The 25211-nt window shown below is 39.0% G+C and overlaps 1 protein-coding gene across 11 annotated transcripts in view; it reads left to right on the forward strand.

Annotated features, from left to right (window-relative positions):
- Positions 1–25211, forward strand: part of MLIP (muscular LMNA interacting protein) — a 252003-nt gene that overhangs the window by 112066 nt on the left and 114726 nt on the right. For 6 of the 11 annotated variants that reach the window (XM_073905111.1, XM_073905112.1, XM_073905119.1 and 3 more), the window contains 2 exons: positions 11777–11932; positions 14953–15345. In XM_073905111.1, the coding sequence (XP_073761212.1) occupies positions 11777–11932; positions 14953–15345 (549 nt within the window). Of the gene's footprint in view, positions 1–4644; positions 4741–11776; positions 11933–14952; positions 15346–25211 lie in introns of those variants that run through there. The other 5 variants (XR_012381939.1, XM_073905110.1, XM_073905115.1 and 2 more) reach the window with 3 other exon arrangements.

The following is a 25211-nucleotide window of genomic DNA, read 5'->3' on the forward strand; positions in this document are numbered from 1 at the left end:
AAGTGCCAGGCCTTTATATAGGTATATCAAGTAGCCATTGGATGCAGGCTACCCCTGAAAAGGGGGAGTGGCTTTGGGCAAGGAGCTTCATTCAGCTGAGAGCAATTCATGGAGAGGATAGACAGCTGAGCACTGTTACTGCACTTCCAGCAGCTGGGGAATAGTCCTTTGGCCTGAGGGGAGGTAAGGATTTTTTATCAGAGCATCCATTATAGGATGCAAATTGGAAGCAGGGGATTAATAAGGAGGAAGTGATTTGGAAAGGAGATGATGGTAGCAGTACTAGGATGTTAGAAGAAGTAGTAAGGTAGGAACATTTTTCTGGATTTATTTTGAAGGGAGATATACTGATAAATTGGTGCGGGGATAGATAAATCAAGATTGTGTATATTCACTAATACTGATATATCGATGGGGGATTATGGGAAACCAAGAAAAATTGATGTGAGCTCATCATTTTTAGCCTGAGCAATGAGAAATAGTTGTAGAACTATATGCTGAGGTGGGGAAAAGTTGGGGGGGGAGTCTGGTGGGGAACAGTTTTAGGAGAAAGACAAATAATTCAGTTTCAGATATCAGTGAGATATCCAAGTGAAGATGCTCGTTGGATACATGAGTATATCATCCAGGGAGGCCATTCAGGACGGGGAAATAAATTTGGAACTCACTGGCTTATAAATATTATTTAAAGCTATAGAATGGGATGAGATTATCCAAGGAGTGACTTCTGGGCTACTTTAAAACTTAAGGGTAGGATGGCACAAAGCAGGCAGAGAAGGAGTGTCTAGGGGGTAGGAACAGGACCAAAAGGAAATGGTGCCAGAAGCCAAACGGAGAAAGTGAATTCAACAAGGAGAGAATGACCACCAAACCCTTATTCCTGATGGATAAATGTTTCTTATCATTGTCTCTTTTCCCTTCAAATTCTGCCATGTACAAGGCTTATTATTTTTCCTGACTATCTAATTATGTCACAGTCTCACTTAGGTGCTATGTTTTCCTCAATACTTTGAAGCTTCTAGTGTATTTGAATCAAGGAGGGTTACCAGTATCCTATTAACTAGGAGTATAAACCCCAAAGAGGAAAGAATCTATGAGTGCAGTAGTAACAGGAGTAGAAGCAATCCAGTTGAGGCCAATACAGATGCCTGATAAAGATGGGGACAAACTTAGGCTGTGATGGAGTCTCACATATTTTTGATGAGAGGTCAGAATTCACTTTAAATATAATACACTAATACACTAAATTCTGAGTCTGTGAATTGAGATGGTCCTGATTAGGATCCCTGGAATCGCCTATTGCCCTAGAGACAGGGATCCAAACTCTTGGTGATTCCCGTGTTCAGAGGAAAAACACCAACCAGAGCTAAAAACAGAGTAAGTGTTCCAGTGTTGATCACCAGAAACAGGAACTAAGAGTGCAGAAGCTAAGAGTGCAGTCTCCCCGGGAATGGCCTGAAACCACTTCCCCATGGCGTCTGTATTCTGCACATCACCTTGCACTGTCCTCTGACTTCGCTCATGACCCGTGTAACTTGTGTCTCTTTCATGAAACTGTCATGCATGTTGAGAAGAAGTCCAAATCTTCTTTGTCTTCGTGTCTCTCATAGCTGAGAATAGTGCCTGGTACTCCACAGATGTTTATGGATACAAATAAATGGGATTTCTAGTACATTCTTTCATCAAATACAGGGTATAGGAACAGACAAATGGATATCTGAATAGCCTTGGCAGCTGGATCTGTTTAATCACATGTTTCTTGGCAAACTTTTGTGCGCTAATCTATTTTTTCCCTTAAATTTGTTTCCTGTGTCAAGAAGAGAGATTATTTGTTTTATATTGTTTATTTTAAAAGCAGTATCTGAAGAGTCTTTTGGCTGGAAGTTACTGCAGTAATATCTATTTAGTAAGATGTCCTACTTTAGCCATCAATAATGTCAAAATTTAAAGAGAATTTGGATTGTAATTGTTGCAAACTTTGACAAATTTTATTTTCTCTTGGAAAAAGATTATTCAACAGAGCATTCTGTGTTATTTATGAGAGAGAGATCATTAAAAACTTTGTGTTTATATAAAAAGATGGAGAAATAAACATGTATGTTTATGTGATGGCTTTAGCCTAATTGAATAAATGCCTACATTAAACTGTGAAGAAAAAAAAGATTTGTGTTTATAAATCCTTCAGGGTCTTGGGCAGACCCTAGGTGATGTTCTTACCGATAGGAAAAGTCGTTGTAATTGGAGGATAGACACTTTCTTCCTCCCTACTCCTCCATCCTGTGTGAGTAACTTAACTTGCTCTTCATAATCCAGGACTGGGGCCTGTTTTTGAACAGGTGCCATCATTTTCTATTCAAATGAGGATGGTTTCTATAGAAATTGTCCTAAATACATGTGCTCTTTGAGGCTATATGTAGTTACTAACCAGATGGCTGAAGCATGCTGTTATAATGCATGACCATTATGTTTTTTTTTAACTAACAATTATTACTTCTATCAATATAACAAATAGTCTACAACACCAACAATTATTAATAAAACCAGGGAAAGAAAATGATTAGAGAAAAGTTGCCAGTAAGACACAGAGCCAAATAGCAAAATAATGGATTAATTTAATTGGTTCTCATGTTATAAAATGACTCAAGGAAGAATTCAAATTGGGCAAAAGATAGGGGCTGAAGTATTTCCTCTTCCAAAGTTGACTTGCCAACACGCATAAGTACTGCTTTGATTGGGGGAAGGAACGAGAGAAAAGACCAGAGGGCGGACATGATGAAGCATGGGAGAAGAGCTTCATAGTCGTTTGAGTCTACTTGGAATGAACAGATCGAACTATTGACAAGGGACTCGACTGCTGCTTCCCCTTAGGGAGCCACTCACTAGAACTGTGTGAGATGAATGTGATCTCTAGGGGTTACATGATTTTACCATAATCCTCTCGAGAACCGTGTGAGATAAGTACAATTGTATCCACATTTCACAGGAGAAAGGACTGTCTTTGAGAGATCCCCCTGGGTCCCACAGCCAGTGAGTGATCAACTCTAGGGTTTCATCCTTTGTGACTCTCCTTGTTATAGTACTGCTGTTCTGATAGCAGCCTTCACTGAAGGCTTTACCTCTGCTTGAAATAAGTGTTACTCTATCCCACCTTCCTAAGTCCCCATTCCCCTATCCTTTGAAGTGCAGTCCCAATGCCACTTTCTGCTTGAATTACTTGAATAACTCCCCCAGGTCTTTGCTACTCAAAGTTTCTGTGGACAAGCAGCAGGGCATCAACGGGGAGCTTGTTGGAAATGCAGAATCTGAGCGCCCATCCCAGATCTCCTCAAGCTCTCCAGGTGGTCTGTGCATAAAGTTTGAGAACTCCAGTGTGGGACTTTCTTTTCTTTTTTTGCTTTGCATTTCTGTTATTTGTATATCTGTTTTCTATTCTCAATTGGATTGTAAGCTCTTTGAGGGCAGGAGGATGTTAGATTTTCTTTTGAGTATCCATAAAGGGTGTTAGATTTTCTTTTGAGTATCCATAAAGGGTGTTAGATTTTCTTTTGAGTATCCATAAATACACATAGCCTGAGGAAGGCATATAATTTGGCTAGTGATGTAACAGCACTTCTATTCAGAAATTTGGAGAATTTTCTAGGTCAAAAAGTGCTGTGTTATTTGGAAGAATTTTTGCCAGTGTGCTAGTAGAATCACTTTTGGCAATTATTTTACTTGTAATGTTTCCACAAATTCTGGCTTTTGATAAGGTTGAAAATGTTAAGAGGTATAATCCAGGTCCCCGAAATAAAATCTTCATTCCTTCCCCATAGCCTTTGGTCTATAACCAGCCCTTGGGCCACAGCATCTTTCATTGCCAAAGCACAAATATAGATATTACAGATTTGGAGAAAAATCAATACTTAAAAAAATTAGAACCACTGAAAGCTGAAGACTCTCCAATTTCACGTGTGAAGTTTTGAGGTTTGTTTGTCTGCATTCACTGTCTTCCAGGAACCTCGGAAGGGAATTTTGTTTCAACAAATATTTGACTCCAAACTTCATTCTAGAGCTAATGTGATTAATAGCAACACTTCAGTCACTACAGATGCTCCTGCTGCTTGCATTTACATGCCAAAGACCGATAATGCTATTGATTTTTTGAAATGATTGCTGTGTGTTTTCTAGTGCTTTATTTAGGCACAGTGTTTGCACGTATTTGTACCTCTAAATGTTCTCAGTGAGTGTGACCAACTGGTTGCTGAGATTGGCAGATGCTCGGGCCTTTCAATCAGCTTCTTGTCCCTGCACAATCTGGCTTCTCTCTTTTCGTAGAATATGTAATTGGAATACATGCGTGACAAGAAAAGAGGGCAAACACATATAGGTGGCTTTTTTTCTTTTCTTTCTTCTTATTTTTTTCTTATTTTACTTCCCCTGGCTTCATTTCAGCAGTCAACATGACCTCTCATGAAGTCTCAAATCTAAAAATTATCTACACATAAATCTACTCTTGGGAGCTGACAGAATTCTTCAATTCAGGGAGGAGGCCACTTTACCTCTTTTTAGAATTCTTTTTTTTCTGTGTGAGTCTGTGTTGTTTTAGTGAGAGGCTCCCTTCCCACCTCAGTCATCGGTTTGCTCACTCCCTTATGTGATGAATCAATGCTTCCAGAACAGGGGCTTCTGAGTGACTGCGGGAACAGTTACCTCCAAATGAACTCGTGCGTCTTAGCAGGGAGCATTCAGACCACACCCCAGGTAAAGGGAAGTTTTTCTTTAATGCTTTCAAGAACTTTTAAAGGCTGTGCTCTTCACTGTTTGCTGCAAGAGGGCTTTGAGGGAGAGCTGCCTGGGTAGAGATAAATTTGAGTGTATATCAAAATGAAATGTTATTATCTACAGTTAGTGGAAGGGTGAGCAGAGAAAAGCAAACTGCTTGCTGGCCAACCCAAGAAAATGCTCGGGACTGCACTTGGCATAGTGTGGAAGCTGAAGCCTTGCGATGTCTCTTCTTAACAGGAGGCTAGTGGCCATCTGTGAGTGTGGGTGTCACCATGGGAAGGAAGAGAACTTTTAGGGGACTAGAAGACAGGAAGGCATTGCAGCCCGGAAACTGAGCAACGAACAGTGACCCTACATGGCATGGGGAAACGCAATTTCTTCAGTTATTGTTCGGCTGTCCAGTGAGAGGGGGACAGTCTCAGAGAGTTCTGAGTGCTTGAAACCATAGTTAGGGTGAGATGTTAATCTTTTCTGGTCTGATTTCAATTATTAAAATAGTTTCCCAAGGATAGGAACTAAGATGTGTTTTTAAATGGCATTGACAACTGAAAGTGTTAAACTGGCATTTAACAAGTGCAATGGTATTAACATGCATCTGTTTCTGCTTTGTGTGGAAAATGATTTTTCATCACCATAGCGATTCATTTCTGGGCTCCACTGGAACTTGGCCACGGTATGCAGTAAAGAGAAAAATTTTTTTTTTCTTTTCTGAGCAGGGGATTCAGCAATCTACCCTGGCGAACACGTGGCTCTTCATCTAAATGTTGCATCATGTGACTAGTGTAATTTCAAATCCTTTTCCAACCTAAATTCTGTACAAAAAAAAAAAAAAATCTCTCTAACTCCTTGGTTCGGTAAGAGGATGCTAGGTAGGAGCAATGAAAAGAACCCCGTGCTAACACTGTACTCCCAGCCTAAAAGTGGATACCAAAGCATTGCCCTTTTTGTGGTGGTGCTTCTGAGGACGTGTGTGCAGCCAGGAATTTATCCCTGATCTTTTTCTCCAACCCAGTATCCCAGGAAGATGAATACGTCTTTAGTCCTATTAGATTTTCCCTTTTATGTTATTCTTGAATGACATCATGTATTGGTTCAACTAAAACTTAAAAAAAAATTGTTCTACACTGGGGAAGAAGACATTTTATGTTGGATATGGATGTGTCTGAAGGAAAATATGACAATAACAAAGAAAGAAATTATTTTACTTTTCTATTGCTTCTGTTGTCAACATGTGGTTATGCTTAGAAATTCCTTTGAGGGCATTGTGTGAAAAGTGCACCTTATGCACTGAAGCATCAGTTTTCATTTATATTTTTTTCCATTCTAGTCACTAAAATGATAGCTATTACCCTTTAAAAAGTCCATAGTTTACGGGGTGTGCATAGTGGAGATCTATCTGTATTTTAGGGATTTAGGTGGCATTGCATTTTACAAATTGTGCAAGGCCATGGAAGAAGTAAATCTTCAGCATTGTGCGTGTTTTAGAAGGCAAAGCCACTTCCTGTTAATAATGGCTATATGTATTTCATACCCCTGGGGCACTTTTACTGAAGCCTTTCATATATCAGTATTTAAATTTCACTGGGGTAGTACCTAAAATAGACTTGTAGTCATCATGTGGGGACATGGGGTAGGCCTACAAAACCTGGGGATAAGGTCACAATTTCACTTCTTTTTTGACTCCTAAAGGACTGTCTTTATCTCCTGCCCACATGAAATTCTGCAATGAATTATCCAAACTACCTCTAGTGATTTTGGTGCTAAAACCACTCCCCATCTATCATGATATTGATGAGATTAGTCATGTCAAAAAGCCTTCCTAGGAAATAATCTATCCAGTAAGTGTGTTTTATTGTTAGTGCTGATAAGACTAATGGGCTTTCCAAATCTCACAAGGGAATCTAATGTTCCTTACCACAAAGGAAAGCATTGATTTATTATTTTCTGATGATTAGCTGCAACCTGGGAATTTTGACATGACTGCAATGAGGGAATAAGGACAACTATCTTTAAAGACATAAAAGAGTATTAGGGGCACCTGGGTGGTGCAGCTGGTTAAGTGTCCGAACCTTGGTTTTAGCTCAGGTCATGGTCTCAGGCTTCTGAGATGGACCCCAGTGTCAGGCTCTGAGCTCAGCCTGGGGTCTGCTTGTCCCTCTCCCTCTGCTCCTCCCCCCACCCCCATAAATAAATAAAATCTTACCAAAAAAAGAATATTAAAAAATGCCAGTTGGCTCAGGAGAGTTTGCCTATATGTTTGATATTCCTTAAGGAATATGCATAGTTTCTAGAGGGCATAGCTGTTTTCAGTTTTTAGTTACCAGAAAGTTTTACTGTATAATAAGTGGCCTACATTTAGTTCATTAGACCTGTAACTTGGGTGAAATCTCCTATAACGATATCCAGTTCTCTTTGTTTGATTACATGCTCACAAAGAAAATATCTGATTACTGGGGTGCCTGGGTGGCTCAGTTGGTTAAGCGACTGCCTTCGGCTCAGGTCATGATCCTGGAGTCCTGGGATCGAGTCCCACATCGGGCTCCCTGCTCAGTGGGGAGTCTGCTTCTCCCTCTGACCCCCCTCCCTCTCGTGCTCTCTCTCTCTCATTCTCTCTCTCTCTCAAATAAATAAATAAAATCTTAAAAAAAAAAAAAAAAGAAAATATCTGATTACTAATCTAGTGTCCCAGGCAGCCTGCTCCAGGTACCTCCTGACCCCAGGCTCATATTTTGCCCCATGCTATCTGTCTCTCTCTCCAGTACAGTTTTGTGGTTAGTGTGACTTTCGTTTTCACCAGGCCGACCTTGTCAACCTTCTTGCCTCACAGTTGCTTGAGCTTCACAAGCTCAGAGCCTTTTCTGTTTTTTCTTCTCAGATACTCAGTCTCCAGGCCAAAGCCTAGATTACATTGAATTACTATACCTCTAAATCTTACACTCTCAAGCCATTCTCCCAGACACTCACCATGCTATCAGATCTGTTCTCTGAGCCTCAGAGACCACTGGTCCCTTGACTCTGAGGGTCCCTCTCCTGGACCTGTCCAAACTCCACTCCATTTTGGTCATTTGCTCTACTCTCACCGGGGCCCTCGATTTCCTCAACTTCCTTTCCAATTTCCAAACACCAGCTCTGTAAGTGCTACAGTTGACTTTCTCTGTTCCTGTGAGAGGCTGTTTGAATATCTCTGGAGGGAATATCAACCGGCCAAGCAAATTGGCTTCATTACAACAAATTCATGGGCCCTCAGCATAGCCTGTCAATCCTTTTGTTTATAGTCAGGCATCTTTCCTATTGATGTCAATGACATTCCAGATTTTTTTATTTTCCTTAAAATCCCATGTCACCTTTGCTAGTTCTTTCTTAGCTATTGGATCACTTAATGTTCCAAGTCTGGAGGGTTCAAACTTGGACCTCTTTGTTTCTTATTTGTGCTTACTCCCTTGGTGATCTCATCTGATCTTGTGGTTTTAAATACCACATATAAGTTAACAACCCTAATAATTTTATCTTAAGGACAGACTAAACTTGACTACCATACCCACATTTCCATTTGGGTGTATATTTGGCATATCAAATTTGATCTTTATTCTCAAACTAGCTTCACCTGTTTTTTTTTCCCCTGTTTTAGTAAATAAAATCTCATTTCTTGCACTTATTCAGGTCAATAATTTTGTATTCGTCTTGATTCTTATCTATCTCATATCCCACATTTAATTTTTAAGCAAATTCTAAGTTTTCCTTTAAAATATAGCCAGAATCTGAGGCGCCTGGGTGTCTCAGTTGGTTAAACATCTGCCTTTGGCTTAGGTCATGATGCCAGCGTCCTGGGATCGAGTCCTGCATCAGGCACCCTGCTCAGCGGGGAGTCTGCTTCTCCCTCTGCCCCTCTCCCCCACTTGTCTTTCTCTCTCTCCCGCAAAAATAAATAAATAAAATCTTAAAAAATATATAGCCAGAATCTTAGCACTTATTGTGGTTACCATAGCAACCCAAGTTCAACCTATCGTTTCTCTCCCATGGGTCATTGCAATAACCTTATAGCCAGTCTTCATAACGTATAACTATATAAGTACTATATAGTTTACATACTCATTTTGTTTACCACATCCTCCTCTAGAATGTAAATTCCATTAGTGTAAAGATTTTTGCTCGCCATTACATCGCCAACACTTAAGAGTGGTGCCTTAGTGTTTAGTAGGCACTTAATGACACCTTGTTGAATAAATGAAAGTTAGTAGAAGGCAAAATATTCAAGTGAGAGTTGATTTTAGTAGGGACATAGTGGCAGGACTTAAGGCCACATAAGAGAACAAAGATGCAGGTGGGTGAGTAGATGTGGTTATGGGGACCTTGGAAATTCTTTTCTGATTGCTTCAGTTATGTCAGTGAAATGAGAAACAAAGTCATCAGCTCAGAGTAAGGCCATGGAAGAAGATGTTGGGGGTTTGAAGAAAGAGGAGAGGATGAGTTTTCTGGGCAAGTGGGAGAGTAAATGGGCTATGTAGCTATCGTATGTTTATAGAGCAAGATTGAAGGGCCTGCTTGGGCTCAGAGTCTTAAATCTGAAGTGAAACCAGGAAGCATAGTTGTGTGATCTCCTCCAATCACATACCTTTGTGGTGCAGGAGTAGAGAAGGTAGGAGGTTAGATTTAGTGAGGCTGGTGGTTTACCCAAATGGGAGGGAATGATGTGAGAGGGCAAGGCACTTGAGAAGTATGTATGGAGGTAACTGTGGTGAATGCAGTCACTGAGGCTGATTAAAAAAAAGAAATATGGGGCAATATAATGCTGGGGGATCAGTAGATTTTCATTCTGGTGAATTCTGAGAAATGTTGGAGTTGGAGTATGAGAGGGAGGTATGGAAAGAAAAGAAGTGGTGGTCAGAGAATGGAAAGGTGACATTATATAGGGGTTGTGGGTATTGGTTGAGGCTAGGGATTTGAGTGGCAAAAAAGGAGTAGAGGCCCAGCCAACACAATATGAGGAAAATTACCCATGGACTATGACGTTGGGTATTGCACAAAGCATAGCATTAAAGAGAGTGGAATTGAGCCAGGAACTAAATCTTCAAAGAAAGAAGGCTTCATTTGGGTGTGGGCAGATGACAGTGAAGAGTATAGACTAAAATGACAGGAGATTCAAATCTGGAAGTTTCTAGGTAAGAGGAAAGAGGAATGGTCTGGAAACAGTACAGGGGAGTGAGAAGGATACTCTTGTACTTCCAGGCCCAGTGTGAGAGAAAACAGCTACCACCGAGGTACCTTCTTAGAGACAAAGCCCTTCAGAGGAAGCCAGGGTCTGGTTAGAGCTAGGATAGTTAGAGAAGAGGTTAAGGACATGGAGGATTTTGTGGTGGCTGACTGAATACCAGAAAGTGTATGGTGGAAAGGCTTCAAGTGTTGGAACAGGGCACGGATGGGAAAAGAACGAGGGGTGTGCGTAGCACACAGGGATTGTGGGATGACTCTGAGGCTTGGGTTTCTCACAGGGGCTGACATGGCTGGGGTTAAAAGGAATGCCAAGGTGAAGTCTGAGGGGTTCAAAGCATAGAAAGGGGGCACGGCTTAAAGGGAGAGGAGAGCGAGGGTCTTGCCAGGGCATATCATATTTCTTGTGACAGAGGCATGGAGGTGACAGAGGGGCAGTGTTACTCTGATGAGATGGGGCTGATTTTATCATCCATGTTGATCACTCCACCTTTCTGCTCCCCAGTGCACCACATTCATGAGCTTTTCTGTATCTTAGTTCATTTTCTCTGGACTCAAAGGAGGCCATGTTCCTTCTCCTGTTCCCTTAACTTATTTGGCCAGCTTCTTCCAGGACATTGTTTTGCTTTCCTTCTCTCCTGATCCCTCCCCCCAGTCTACAGACATGTTCAAGTCTATCCGATTACATGCCAACACAGGCAGCTCTTTGACTCTCCTTCCCTCGCTAACTACTCTCAACATCCCTCCTTATTCCTCATCCAAATTTCTTGCAAGAGAAATTTATGGCACCTTCTTCTCTTTTTCCCTTTCATGTAGTCCTCAACCTCTTGCTCTTGGCTTTCTGTGCTTGTCACTAGCCATGAGTCTTTTAAAACCAGAATTATTTGTCTAGAATTCTAATATGACTTCATCACTTCCCAATTTACACTGCTCTAATGGTTCTCCGTTGTCAATACGACAGGATCTAAGCTTGATCCACACACCTCACTGCTGCTGCCTTTCCATGCTTTCACTCATCTTGTTCTCTCAGCCTGGGACATCTTTATTGTCCTCTTCACTGGGACCTACATTTCAGATGTAGCCTTTTACAGAGCTTCCCAGGGTGTGTAGGCAGGTACCCCTCATCACTTTTCCTTTCTCTTCTGTGCATACCCTTTTCTCTTCTTGTGTGTGGTCTATTGACCATTTCCTATTCACAATGCCATCCCTAGCTCCTGAGTGCCTGCCCCACCACAAATACTAAACATAATCATTCTTGAATGAATAAAGCATGGATGAAAGAGAAAGTATATCCTTAAGGACAGGCATTGGTATTCTGATAGCCAAAAAAGCATACTTTCAATTTTAAATCCATTTTTTAGTATTCTCATTAATGATACATGTTGGAAATTTCTTGCATGCTTGATGATTATGAGTCAGATTGAACCTGCTAACCCAGGGTTAAATGAATAAAAGTCAATTTTGAAACAGACTAGATGCTGTGTTTTTGATGATCCTATGAAGGTAGAGGTGCCCTTTAATGTTCCAAGAGACCAACTAGCCAATCCGCTGTTTTGTTGCCATACCCTACAATAGGATCTTTCTGGGGTTGTATTGCTTTTTCCGATAAATGGAGTAATTTAAAAAAGGGATCTGATCCACTATCACTATTTTTATAGCTCTTTTCTTTGGCAACCATACACATGATCACAGGTTAATAGTCAACTTATCAAAATAAATGAGGTAAATATCATGGTATATAGAAAATAAAGTCAAGATAAACCTTTGACAAGATTGAAAGTCTAATTTATTCCATGTCTCATAGGTCTCCTCTGGTGATTCTGAAGCCAAACCTCTGATCTTCACATTTGTCCCCACTGTCAGAAGACTACCAACCCACTCTAAGTTGGCTGACGCCTCTAAATTCCTTGTTAAAATTCCTGAGGAACCAAGTGATAAGAATCCAGAAACCGTAAATAGGGTAGGATTATTTTTGTTCTTTCTTTGTGTTAAGCAATTTTATATTAAACATTAAATTGTCCTTAAGAATGACTTGGAAATTTGTATGAATGTTTCTTTCCTTTGCATAAAGTGAGATGACTGTGAAATCTAAGCTTGACTAAAAATATAACTGCATAATGGAAGCCCAAACATTATCAGACCCTCCTTCTCTTTAATACACTATTCTCAACTCTTCTGAGTTGACATCCTATTCTTTGCTATTCATGTGACACATTCTGCCTCCTGTCACTTCCTCTTTTCCCAAATACGTCTTAAAATAATAAAAACAAAATTTCTTGAAAAGTTTGAATTTCTGTCAATTTCTTGACCGAAAATACAGGATAAAAGAGTGAGGCATTGTTGTTTTACATGCAATAAATTAGCAAAATTTAAAAGTGCAATATCCAGTGCTGGGGTAGTTGTGAAGATACTGACATGCTCACACTTCGCAGCTAGCTTTGTGAATTTGTACAATTTTGTTGGAAAACCCTTATCCACAATCATAAAACTGTTCATAACCTTTCAGTAATCTAACTCTTGGAAATGTATTCCAAGGAAATAGTACAAAAGCAGAAAAATGTTATGTAGGAAAACAGGGAAAAATAAAAATAGCCTAATAGCTACCAATCAGAAAAAATTTAAGTGTGATAATACATCATTTTCATAAAGTTATAATTATAGTGATTATGTAATTCCATGGAAAATGTTAACTTTATAACAGTAAGAGACAAAATTGGTTATAAAATTATATTTATATGCTGATTATGCTTATCTAAAATGAGACCAAGACTGGCAATGAAATTAAAACAAACTTTAAAAAAACCCTGAAAATGACTTGCATTAGAATAATGACATTTTGAGTATAATGAGAAATAATGACATTTCTCTTTAAAATGTATTCTAGTATTGTCTGATTATGAATAAAATGTGACTGGGGGATTTTGTGGCATTCTTGAACCACTAAAAGGGGGTTATTTATCTGATTCACCTTGTCTGTATGAAAACATCTTATCCAGAAAGTTGTAATATATCTGTGATCTGAGATTTTTCAGATCTACTGAAAATCTTTCAGATGCTACTACCTTATTTCAAAGACTATTGAGGTCAAATTATTTGGGGGAGATCTTAAATGCTACAAGAGGAATTTCTGTGAAGTTTTTCTCTAACAGTACTCCACTCTATGTAGTATATTTATGGGATGCTTTGGATAGGTGCTATGAGCGCATGAGACTGTGGATGTATGAATTCATCTTGGTTGCAAACCTCCAGAGCTTCCTAAGAGGTTGATATTTATTTGCTGATTGCAATGATCACACACAACTACGTATTTAAAATATTCAAGATTTTTCTTCCTATTTTTTAAATAGTTCAATATTATAATAGAACAGGGTAAATAATCCCTTGATCATTTATATATTCAACCACTACTTACTGAATACACTATGTGCTTGGTGCTATGTTCTGAATGAATAAAGCCAACCTCATATAAGTCATTCTTGGGAAGACAGACAATAAAAAAAGTGAAAAGTATATAATAAAATCTCAGATAGCGATAAAGTTGTAAAAAAATACATTAGAGTAAAGGAATAGAGAGTGATGGGCTATGGGAGAAGGGAGTTTTTATTTTATTTTATTTTTTTCTGATATAAATCAATGACTTAATAAATAAATTCTAGAGAATAGACAAATCTGTGCAGAATATTTTTTTCAGTCAAGCAGAGAAAGACAATTATCATATGGTTTCACTCATATGTGGAATATAAGGAATAGTACAGGGGAAGGGATTTATTTTAGATCATTAATAATGTTTTCAAAAACTAGTTCAATTTTTGTCACCTTTTAATAAGCAATGTCTTGGAATCCTGTTATTTTTAATTTAAACTTCTTTCCAATTTAGGTTTTTGTTACCATTTGGTATTGTAATTTAAAATGTGAAATGGCCATTGTCCAAGAAATCCTAATTGGAAGTTTGTGTTTTATCTCGAGTAAATCATCATCAGCTGAAAAATGTGCAATGGGTATATAAAATCATCTCCGTAGGTTAGTTATATATTATCAGTGGTTTGACCTCTATTTTCACACACACACAACATGTATGCACAAAATAGCCCATGTTACATTTACCACTGTGGTTGAAATTCAGTTTATTTTGGTCTCCTTAGTGTCTTCTTTAACTTTTTATTCTGAAGTAATTTTAGGCCTAAAGAAATGTTGCAAAGAAAAGGATAGTAAGCACAGCGTGGTTATCAAAACCAGAAAAATAAACATTGGGTCTTTTAAACACAATCTTAGTGTACAGTGTTGCTCTCATTTTAGAAAAAGATGTTTGGTAGCCTGATAAAGCTGTCTTACTCTGGTCTTGTAAATCCTCTATGTACTCATAGAAAATTGGATGAAAAGATTTAGAATTACAAAATAAAATAGCAGTGAAAAATACCTTGTACTAAAAATACCTACTTTTTTTTTGATGTCTTATTCCTGAGTTCTTTTCAGTTAGTTTGGATGGTTTTGTCTGAATATCCATATGTTTTGTCCCAATTTTATTTTTCCTCTCAGAATTTTAGAGAGATTTGTATTATTTTAGAAACTTTCAATGGGGTTTCCTTTCTCTCCCGGCTGATATAGGATAGACAGGTTTTACTTGACCAATAACTAAACTCTTGACCAACCCCCATTTGTTTCACAAATTTCGTCATGGGAAACATTGTTGTCTCTATCTCTTTTAAAGGAATTATGTCATGATTTATTTGAAAACGGATTTACTCGATGTTGATTCTGAGCCCTAAATTGTTTGGGCTTGAACCAGGACAAACAAGTGGGCTGGTAAAAGTAAACCGTTAACTTCAACCCAGTCTCTCCTAAGCCCACCTGATTTTACATGTATTTAAAAAATTCTTGTCCTTGGAGATTATAAGCAGGTTAAACTTTTAAGTATACATGGAAAAAGGAAGCCATCGTCAAACCAATGCCAATGCTTTTATGTCTCTACATTAATTGCAGTCTGAGTCCAATGAGTACTTGATCTTGAATGCTGGGAGCCAACGGGAGAGAAACCAAGGGACATTGATTTATCCTTCAGAGGGCAGTGAAAAGATTTCACAAGCGAGGGGAATTAAAGCAAACGAACTTCAAGGAATGCAGCAAAGTGACCTCTTCAAAGCTGAATATGTCTTTATTGTGGACTCGGAAGGGGAAGATGAAGCTACAAGTGGAAAAGGTGAACAAGACCCCCCTGAGGGGATGGGCACCACAATTTCTCGGCCCAAAACTCTAGCAATTTCCTCCAGTCTGGTCTCTGATGTGGTGCGTCCCAAAACACGAGGGACAGACCTCCAGGCCCCATCATATCCTGAAATGTCTCATGGAATGGCTCCTCAGCAAAAGCACAGGCAGGTAAGTTTTTCTTCTTGTCATAAGGAAAAAAAAAAAGTTTATATACTCTTTATCCTAGGCTGTCTGCAAATGCCTTCCTGTTCGAGGCATACAAAGCTCTCAAAGAAAAAGATATTAAAAAACCCAAGTCCTAAGATCATAAATCATCACAGAGTAAATATAGATAATAAATTCATAAGACAAAAAAGATTATATAATTGTACTGTGAATTGGCTGAAGAGAAAATGTAAAATGTTCAGCTAGGGTGGATCTGAGAGAATGTTGTCTCTTACTTTTGAACAATTCTTGGAAAAGGTTGATACTGGGTATTTCTTAGGAGAGAGTGCTTGGTTAGCTGTGTGCATCAAGAAGTATACTGCAGACATGAGAAATATCCTGTGGGAAGATATTTGTTGGATATTAGACACAAGCACATTACTTTTAAACTACTGAAAGAATAGGAAAAGGATATGCTAGGAAATAAGGGTGTAAGAAAAAAAAAATTCTTGCCTGTGTGTCTTAAGGAGAATTATCTGTTGTCATCCTGGAATCCACTAGCCAGGTGTTGCCTCAGTGAAATGGGGGGAAGTTCCCACCCCAAAACTTAGCAACAAAATCCAATAGTTCCTTTAAGTTGGAAAACCTATTTAAGACCCATTTCTGTGATGGTAGGAAAGAAAGGGAGTGGTTAGGGAGGGATTTTTGAAGGGAAAAACAGGAAGAATTTGCCATTGGTTGGCTCTTTGTTGTAACGAAATGATAAAATGACTCTGACAAGGCATAGGTAGAATGTCAGGACTGAAGAGCCTGGCTCTGGGAGTAGACAGTGGATGCAGAGCTCTCCTGAGAAAGCTTGTGTTAGTACCAAGATGTCCCGTTTAGGATCTGCTAGATCAGGCACTTGCAAGCGTCCCAAAGTAGTTGGGAGAACATTTTATTGGTGAGTTGGCCTTTTGGTGCTGCTAGGACCTATGCATAATTGTAGAGTAGGTGTCTTATTTAGGGTGCCACCCTGTTTTCATTTCTGCAGCCTTCACTGACTTCCTGATGCTGAATTTATGTCACCTATAAGCATCCAGTGTCCTTAGGCCACTTTTTCGTGATAGAAGATTCTTCCTGGGGTACTCCCACCTCAGTCTACTTAACTAAAACATTTATTTCTTCTCAAAATTTATGTTCAGTTAGTTATTGGAAATGTTCTAATAATATAATTAAACATATTCTCAGTAAGCAGTGATAGGCTTAAACATTTCTTTCTTGCTTTGGGAAAGATGATGGAATAACCAAGTTGGAGACATGGGGGTTTCCAAAGTCAGGGGAGGGTAATTTGATGTGGCCCCTTGGAGAAGAACATGTAGGTGTGATAATAACAAATGTAAGTAAACAAAGAAAATATTCTCAATGAAGCAATTTTTGGATTTTTGCTTTATTTTTTTACCCCAGTTGTTAGATTTCTTTCCTTGAGTTGGTCATTTAATTTGTTTTTATGTGACTAAATAGACAGAAGTAAACTAGAGCCTGAACACACACTGTGGAATCTTTTGTCCAAAAAAGAGTTATATGGCCGTAGGTTATAGTTGATGTTATCAAAGCTCCAAATGAAAGTTTGGAGTTCAGAGTTCAACCTAATTCATTAGCAGTGGCTGAAAATGATGGTTACCACTAATGCGGGAATACTAGATCTTGAAATGTTTGGGAGTAGCCATTGTTCCTATTTCAATTTCCTATAATAATCCATTTGAGTAATGAATAGTAGGCCATCATCAAATAAAAATAAGATGAAATAAGAATGCGGTAATTGTTAACCACAAATGTCAACCACAGAGTAATGACCAGAGAACCGAAGAAGGCACTCTGAGAATTTTCATGTAGTCAGTAGTAGAAGCAACAAGTCTAAAGAATATCCCTGATTGGATTACTTAATGCCAACACCATCTACTTTTCAATCAGAAATGTAGTCATTTAAGTGAATTTCTGGTCTACCTGGTAAAAATGAATCCATGTATAGAATGGTCCATAAGTTAGCACTATTAGTCAGCCGTAATTTAGTAAGCTATTCTAAGAGATGCCTTCAGTTTCTGCTCTGGCTTTTAACCTTTCCATAAACTAGCCTAGATGTCATTTTCTATCCACATCTTCTGCCTCTCTTCTTCAGCTCTGCTGAACTACCACAAAAGTACATACTTCATACTTTTCCATCCCTGAGCCCTTGACTCCTCTGTGTATACAACTTCTTTCTTCCCCAGACCTATCTCCATTTTTATTTAGGCCACTCGATCCTCTAAGCTCAGTTCAAGTGGTGCCTCTTTCTGGAGACATTCCCTTTGAAGAGGAGTTAGGTCTTCTCCATCTGTACCATCTTCCGTATAGTTTTTTAGCCTTTTTAGAAAATCTCCGTTATAACTCCTTTTCACCCTGTTGTAATAACAGATTATCTTTCTTCCTCACTAGACAGAGAACAATTTAAGTCAAGGTCTGTCTCATTTATTTCTGTGTCGCCAGCACTTAGTACAGTATCTGGCATATAGGTGAGGTTCAATAAGGTATGTAAAAGGAATAAATATTTAAGAGCTCACATCTTTGAAATCCCTGCACAGACATTGATTCCTTTATGAAGTCAGCTTTGGTTCTCTGAGTCAAAATAAACTATCCCTCCATATGATTCTGATAGCTTTTTTTCTGTACATCTTTTATGACAGTTATCCTATTTCAGCATGTATTATAACTATTTAAGTGCATGCTTTATCTCCCCTAGCAGATTGTTAAGTCTTTAGAAGTAAAGTCCATGTTAAATCCATTTTTATTAAACATTTTGTTCCCTGCAATGGTTACTATATTATCATGAACATAGTCAATATAAATATTGGGTTGAATATGTGTATACTCCAAATACTTTCATTGAAGTGGCATATTTAAATAAAAGTGCATTATGTTAAAAAATCACTAGACAATTAAAAAATTTAAAGGTCAAAAGTAAAAATGCTGGATAAAATAAGCAGTTGAATCAAAATCCTCTCAAGTAAAATTCAGAAAGAAAGAGTAATGTTTTTTTTTTTTAAACATTTTATTTATTTTTTGACAGAGAGAGACACAGCGAGAGAGGGAACACAAGCAGGGGGAGTGGGAGAGGGAGAAGCAGGCTCCCCGCTGAGCGGAGAGCCCGATGTGGGGCTCGATCCCAGGACCCTGGGATCATGACCTGAGCCGAAGGCAGACGCTTAACGACTGAGCCACCCAGGCGCCCCGAGAAAGAGTAATGTTTTTGAGTGTTGGCATCTTGAATATTGATGTAAAGTTCTGAGAACTGTCTTACCTAGGGATAATATTAGCGTTAAAAGAGAGGTGATTATTCACATACAAACAGAGTAATTTGGCTGAAAGACCTATGATAAAGCCTGTAGCTCGGGCAGGAACAGTGGGAATAAAAAGAACTTACAGGGTAGAATTAACTGGATTTGTTCATTGACCTATATGGGAAAAGTCAAGGATGGATGAAATTTCTAACCAGGGAAATTGGATGAATGTTGATATCATTAACTGAGGGGAAAATAATAGGTTTCAGGAAGTGATAGAAAGAGATAAGATATCTGATGTGGAGCTTGTGATTCTTTGATGGCACAGCATGATGTTCTCCAGGAAGGAGGTGCAAGTGTGAATCTGGAACATGGGAGAGGGATGGGAAACTGGAGATATTTGGTACCTAAGTTGATGAGAGTGGAGATATTTACTCATGGAAAGAATGTAGAAGGTACAAGCCAGGAAATAGCAAAATGTAAAGGGCCTGTGAAAGAATAAAAACCAATGACAGAGACAGAGAGGGGTCCAAAGAAGTTGGAGAGAAGGGTTTCATGCAATGAAAGCCGGAGGGACATTCAACAAAAAGAGTAGTCTATAAACAAGGAAGAGTAAATAAAAATAATATAAAATCTTATAAATGTAAGGAAAAATAAAATACAAAACAAGGTCAAATAAGTAGGACCTCCAGAGCTCATTAAATTTCAAAATTAGGTCATTTGATGACCTTAAGGCGAACAATGTGAGTAGGGTAATAGGGAGAGAGATGAAGTTGAGAAATGGGTGGGTGGTAAGGAGAGGAGCCCACGCATTAGAGAGATGCTTTGGGAAGGCAGGCATGACACAGGCAATATACTGGCCATGCTCCTCTGGGTAATTACTTGAAATCATAAACCTTAGTTTTCTCATTTGTAACATGGGGTAATACAACCTTCCTTGTGAAAATTAAATGAGATAATAATGTGAAATGTGCCTAGAACAGTGCCTGGCTCATGTTAGGTTCTCAACAGATGATTTTCTGTATTTAAGAAGTTTGAGATGACAGCATGTTTTGAAGTACAGGGGAAGGAACTTGTGAAGAGGGAGAGGTTTCATTTAAAATTTTTTTTAAAGATTTTACTTATCTCAGAGAGAGAGGGAGAGAGAGTATGAGCAGGGGGGAGGGGCAGAGGGACCAACAGACTCCTCACTGAGTGGGGACCCCAACATGGGGCTCTATCCCTGGACCCTGAGATCATGACCTGAGCCAAAGGCAGATGCTCAACTGACTGAGCCACCCAGGCGCCAAAGGGAGAGGTTTTATATTGCTTCAAATGTAGTTTAGGTATAAGAACAGAGGAGAAGACACGGAAAATGAGGTCAGAATAGCTGGCTGGGGTTAAATAAAGGATGTTCTTTCATGAAAGTCCGGGAAATTGGGACACTGGCATGCATATTTAGTAAGTACCTAGATTTTATGGACCCATGGAAAAGAAATTACAACAAATTATTTGGAGAGAAACCTTCCTTATACCTCCCGGCTTCAGTGTGCTCTGATGCTGGCAGAATCCCTGAGATCCCTCAGTGGTAGCATGTTGTTTCCCCCGGGTGAGGACTCAATTGCGCCATTAGCCCATGGGGCAGAGTAGGTACATTTACGGAAAAATCAAGTTGCTGTGACAATTGCAGCAGAAAGCTGATGGAACCTTTTAACAGGAGGGTCTCCTGACTTGTTGATGTCAGAGCTTAATTTTTTTTTTCTTGTTGGCGAGGTAAAGACTGAATGGAAATCAGAGTTACTGTCCTCTTTCCGTGCTCCTCTTCGCTATCCAGAGTCTAGAGCAGAACAAGAGGGGACAGCTGCTGAGGGAGGTGCTGAGGCTCTCTTCAAGGAGATGCTATGTCCCTGAACTCTGTTCTTTTGCTCCTAGATCCACTAGACCCTCTGTTTCTTCGTTCCTGCGTGACGGTAACATGCCAGGCACTGCAGAGTAAGGGAATTAACGGTAAAAGACATAATACCTGCCTTTAAGGAACTTGAAAAAGATGCACCTGAAAACAATGAGAATGAAAGGGAACACGTTCTAAGAACAAGGGCAAGTTGAGGGGGAGGATGCCTAGATCAGCCCAGACCATCAGGAAGGGTTACGCTGTAGGTGGCTGAGATGTAAACAATGAGCACAAGTTTTCTTGGCAGATTACTGGGGCTTGGGCATTTCAGACAGTGTGAACAGCCAGGGAAGTACCAACATAGAAGAAGGGGGTGGAAGAAGACAAGGATGTGAAAAGGACTCATCAGAAGATAGGAAATAAAGTAGGAGAGAGTGATAAAATAGAAGCCACAGATCAAACAGTTCTAAAAAGGAGGGAGAGATCGGAAATCAGCTTCTATGGAGAAATCAGAAAAGATAAGGCATCCAAGTGCCTGTTGGGCTTAGGAAAATATAAATCACTGTAGACATTGGTGAAAACAGTTACTGTGGAAGACCAGGGAGAATGAGCTGTTAAGAAGTCAGTGGGAAGTGTATTCGTTTTTCTACTGCTGCATAACAGATGATCATAAGTTTAGTGGCTTTAAAAAACCACCTATCTATTTTTTCTAGGTTTCTGTAGATCAGAAGTCTATGCCCAGCTGAACTGGTTCTTTGCTCAGGGCCTCCTGAGTTTGAAGTTAATGTGTCAGGTTACACCCTCATCCGGAGGTCCTGCACTAGGAAGGATCTGCTCCTGAGCTCCCTCCTGTTATTGGCAGAATTCATTTCCCTGAGGCTGTAGAATTGCTTTTTAAAGCTGGCAGCAGAGAAAGAAAATCTCCGATACTGAAATCTCTAACCTTTTGGCCCTCTTTTAAAAAGCTCACTTAATTAGGTCATGCCTACACAGGATAATATGTTGATTAATTTAAAGTCACCTGGCCAGGGACTTTAATTACATCTGCAAAATGCCTTCAGCTTTGCCAGGTTCTATTAGAAGCAAGTCATGGATTCCACCCATACGCAAGAGGAGGGGATTATGAAAGGGTGGGATTCTTTGGGAAGTGTCTTTAAGTGTGTTGGCTGCCAGAAGTAAGGAAATCAATCCCATGATTGTATGGTACAGATGTCACTAAGAAGAAAACGCATGGGTCTGAAATTAAGGAATACACAGGATCCACAAAAATCTTGGTGCACCTGTGTGTGTGTATTTTTATCAGTCAGCTTTTGCTGCATAACAAGCCATGCCAAAATGTAGTTTTTTCAAACAGTGAGCATTTATTTAGCTCAAGTATCTGCAGGTCAGTAATTTGGCTGTGTTTAGGTGGGTGGTTCTGCATATCTGGGGCAGGGTCAGCTAATCTTTGCTGTGGTTCACTTCCTTGTCTGTAATTGGCTGCTGGGTCAGCTGGTAGCTTGTTGCTTGAGATGTGGTCTTGTGGACTAGCCTGGGTGCGTTCCCGTCATGGTGCTGTTCTGCACTCAGCGAACTGGTAAGCTCCAAGGCTTTCAAGCCACTGCTTCTTGGCTCATATTTGCTAAAGTCTCACTGGTCAAACCGAGTCATAAGGCCAGTTGAGATGGAGTGGTGAGGAAAAGGACTTTGCCTTTTTTATGAAAAGAGAATTTGGGGCATTTTTTATAATCTACTACATGACATTTATTGCTCTGTTTTTAAAGATTTGAAGGATTTTGCTTTATATTTATGAGACAAATGAGACAGCTAATAAAAAGGAAAAAGGATGTATACATAGCACATGGGGGATAACTGACGAAATAAGATTCCTCAGAAGGCAAGAGCTGTTGTGACTCAGAGTGTAGAGTGAAATTTTACCTTTTAAAAAATGAAAAGTCATCCTTTTTTCTTAGAAGGGAGGAGAAGGAATAAGAATGGATCTAGAAAATAATAGATTTTCCTGGTAATCTCCGTTTTTCCTTGGAGAAAGTGCAACTAGGTTATCTCTTGAGCACAGTGAAGGAAGTAGTGAGAGCAGCGTTTGTGGAGAGTGTTAACTTTTGGAAGAGCTGTTGTTCAGAGCAGAATGGGAAGCTGAGGTCAAAACAAAAGAAAAAAAAAAAAACCACCAACCAACCAACAAAAAATGGGAGGTAGGTAAAGGACCCAGTTGAGACTCTAAGACATTAACTTTGTGATGACATCAATCTAGAGTGCCTTCGCAGCCCATATGTGAGTTAGAGAAAGATGGCCCCTCTGCACAGGTGCGGGCAGTTCAGCTCCACTCTCAGCTGGTGCCTGTATACAGGACAAGTTCGTGGGTCAAGTGCAGTGGCCCTGCCAATCAAAGGGGTGTATAATTTTGTATTTCTTTTCCTCTCCATTTTTTTTTAAACTCCAGAATGATTAATGTGCAGTGTTATATTAGTTTTGGGTGAGCAAATATAGTGATTCTACGATTCTAGACATTACTCAATTCTATACATACTATTTCCACAGTGGCTCATATGACAAGTGTACTCTTAATCCCCATCACCTATTTCACCCATCCCTCCACCCACCTCCCCTCTGGTAACCACCAGTTTGTTCACTATATTTAAGAGTCTGTTTTTTTTTGTCTCTTTTTTTTCTTTGTTTTGTTTCTTAAATTCCACATGAGTGAAATCACATGGTGTTAGTTTTTCCCTGACTTATTTCACTTATCATTATACCCTCTAGATCCTTCCATGTTGTTGCAAATGGCAAGATTTCATTCTTTTTTATACCTGAGTACTATTTTGATGTGTGTGTGTGTGTGTGTGTGTGTGTGTGTGTGTGTGTGTGTATCACCTCTTCTTTATCCATCTATCAATGGACTTTTGGGTTGCTTCCATATTTTGGCTATTATAAATAATGCTGCAATGCAAACAAAAGGGTGCATGTATCTTTTCCATTTAGTGTTTTCATTTTCTCTGGGTAAATATCCAGTAGCAGAATTACTGGATCATATGGTAATTTTATTTTTAATTTTTTGAGGAACCTCCATACTATCTTCCACATTGGCTGTACCACTTTGCATTCCCACCAGCAGTGCACGAGGGTTCCTTTTTCTCCACATCCTGGCCACTGCTTGTTTCTTGTGGTTTTGATTGTAGCCATTCTGACAGGTGTGCGGTAGTATCTCATTATGGTTCTCATTTGCATTTCCCTGATGATGAGTGATGTTGAGCATATTTTCATGTGGCTGTTGGCCAACCGGATGTCTTCTTCAGAGAAATGTCTGTGTATGTCTTCTGTCCATTTTTAATTGGATTTTGTTGTTGTTGAGTTGTATAAGTTCTTTATACATTTTGAATCCTAATCCACTATCAGATATGTCATTTTCAAATATCATCTCCTATTACATAGGCTATCTTTCAGTTTTGTTGATTCTTTCTTTTGTTGTGCAGAAGCTTTTTATTTTGCTGTGGTCCCAATAGTTCATTTTTGCTTTTGTTTCCCTTGTCTCAGGAGACATTTCTAGAAAAATGTTGCTATGGCCGATGTCAGAGAAATGAGTGCCTGTGCTCTCTCCTAGGATTTTTAGGGCTTCAGGTCTCATATTTAGGTCACTAATACACTTGAGCTATTTTCTTGTAGGTATTAGAAAGTGTCCATTTTCATTCTTTTGCATGTAGCTGTCCTGTTTAACAAACACCATTTGTTGAAAATGCTGTCTTTTTACCACTGCATATTCTTGCCTCCTTTGTTGAAGATTAATTAATTATGTAATTGTGGGTTTATTTCTAGGCTCTCTATCCTGTTCTATTGATCTATGTGTCTATTTTTGTGCCAGTGCCACACTATTTTTGATCACTGTAGCTTTGTAATATATCTTGACATCTGAGATTGTGATACTTCCAGTTTTGTTTTCTTTTTCAATATTGCTTTGGATATTCAGTGTCTTTTGTGGTTCCACGAAATTTTAAGATTCTTTGCTCTAGTTCTGTGAAAAATGCTCTTGGTATTTTGATAGGGATTACATTACATCTCCTTCCTTCTGTTTTGGGGTTTGCTCTTATTTTTCTAGCTCTTTTATGTATAAGGTTAGGTTGTTTATTTGAGATTTTTCTTGCTTCTTGAGGTTTGATTGCTTTGGGTAGCAATGACATTTAAACAATATTTGTTCTCCCAACATGAGCATAGAATATATTTCCATTTCTTTGGGTCATCTCAATTTCTTGCATCAGTGTTTTATAGTTTTCAGAGTACAGGATTTTCACCTCCTTGGTTAAGTTTATTCCTAGGTATTTTATTATTTTAGTTACAATTGTAAATATAACTACTTTCTGCTACTTCATTATTAGTGTATAGAAATGCAACTTATTTCTGTATATAGATTTTGTATCCTGCAACCTTCCAGAATTCATTTGTTTTAGTAGTATTTTTTGCTGAGTCTTTAGGGTTTTCTACATAGAGTATCATGTGATATGCAAATAGTGAAAGTTTTACTTCTTCCTTACCGATTTGGATGCCTTTCTTTTTGTTGTGTTATTGCTAGGACTTCCAGTACTAGGTTGAATAAAAGTGCTATGAGTGGACATCCTTGTCTTGTTCCTGACATTAGGGGAAAAGCTCTCAGGTTTTCACCATCAAGTATGATGTTGGCTGTGGGTTTTTCATATATGGCCTTTAGTATGTTGAAGTATGTTCCCTCTAAACCTACT

The sequence above is a fragment of the Callorhinus ursinus genome, unplaced genomic scaffold (genome assembly GCF_003265705.2).
Source record: "Callorhinus ursinus isolate GAN/ISIS: 27379988/994484 unplaced genomic scaffold, GSC_fseal_2.0 scaffold22, whole genome shotgun sequence".
NCBI lineage: Eukaryota > Metazoa > Chordata > Mammalia > Carnivora > Otariidae > Callorhinus > Callorhinus ursinus.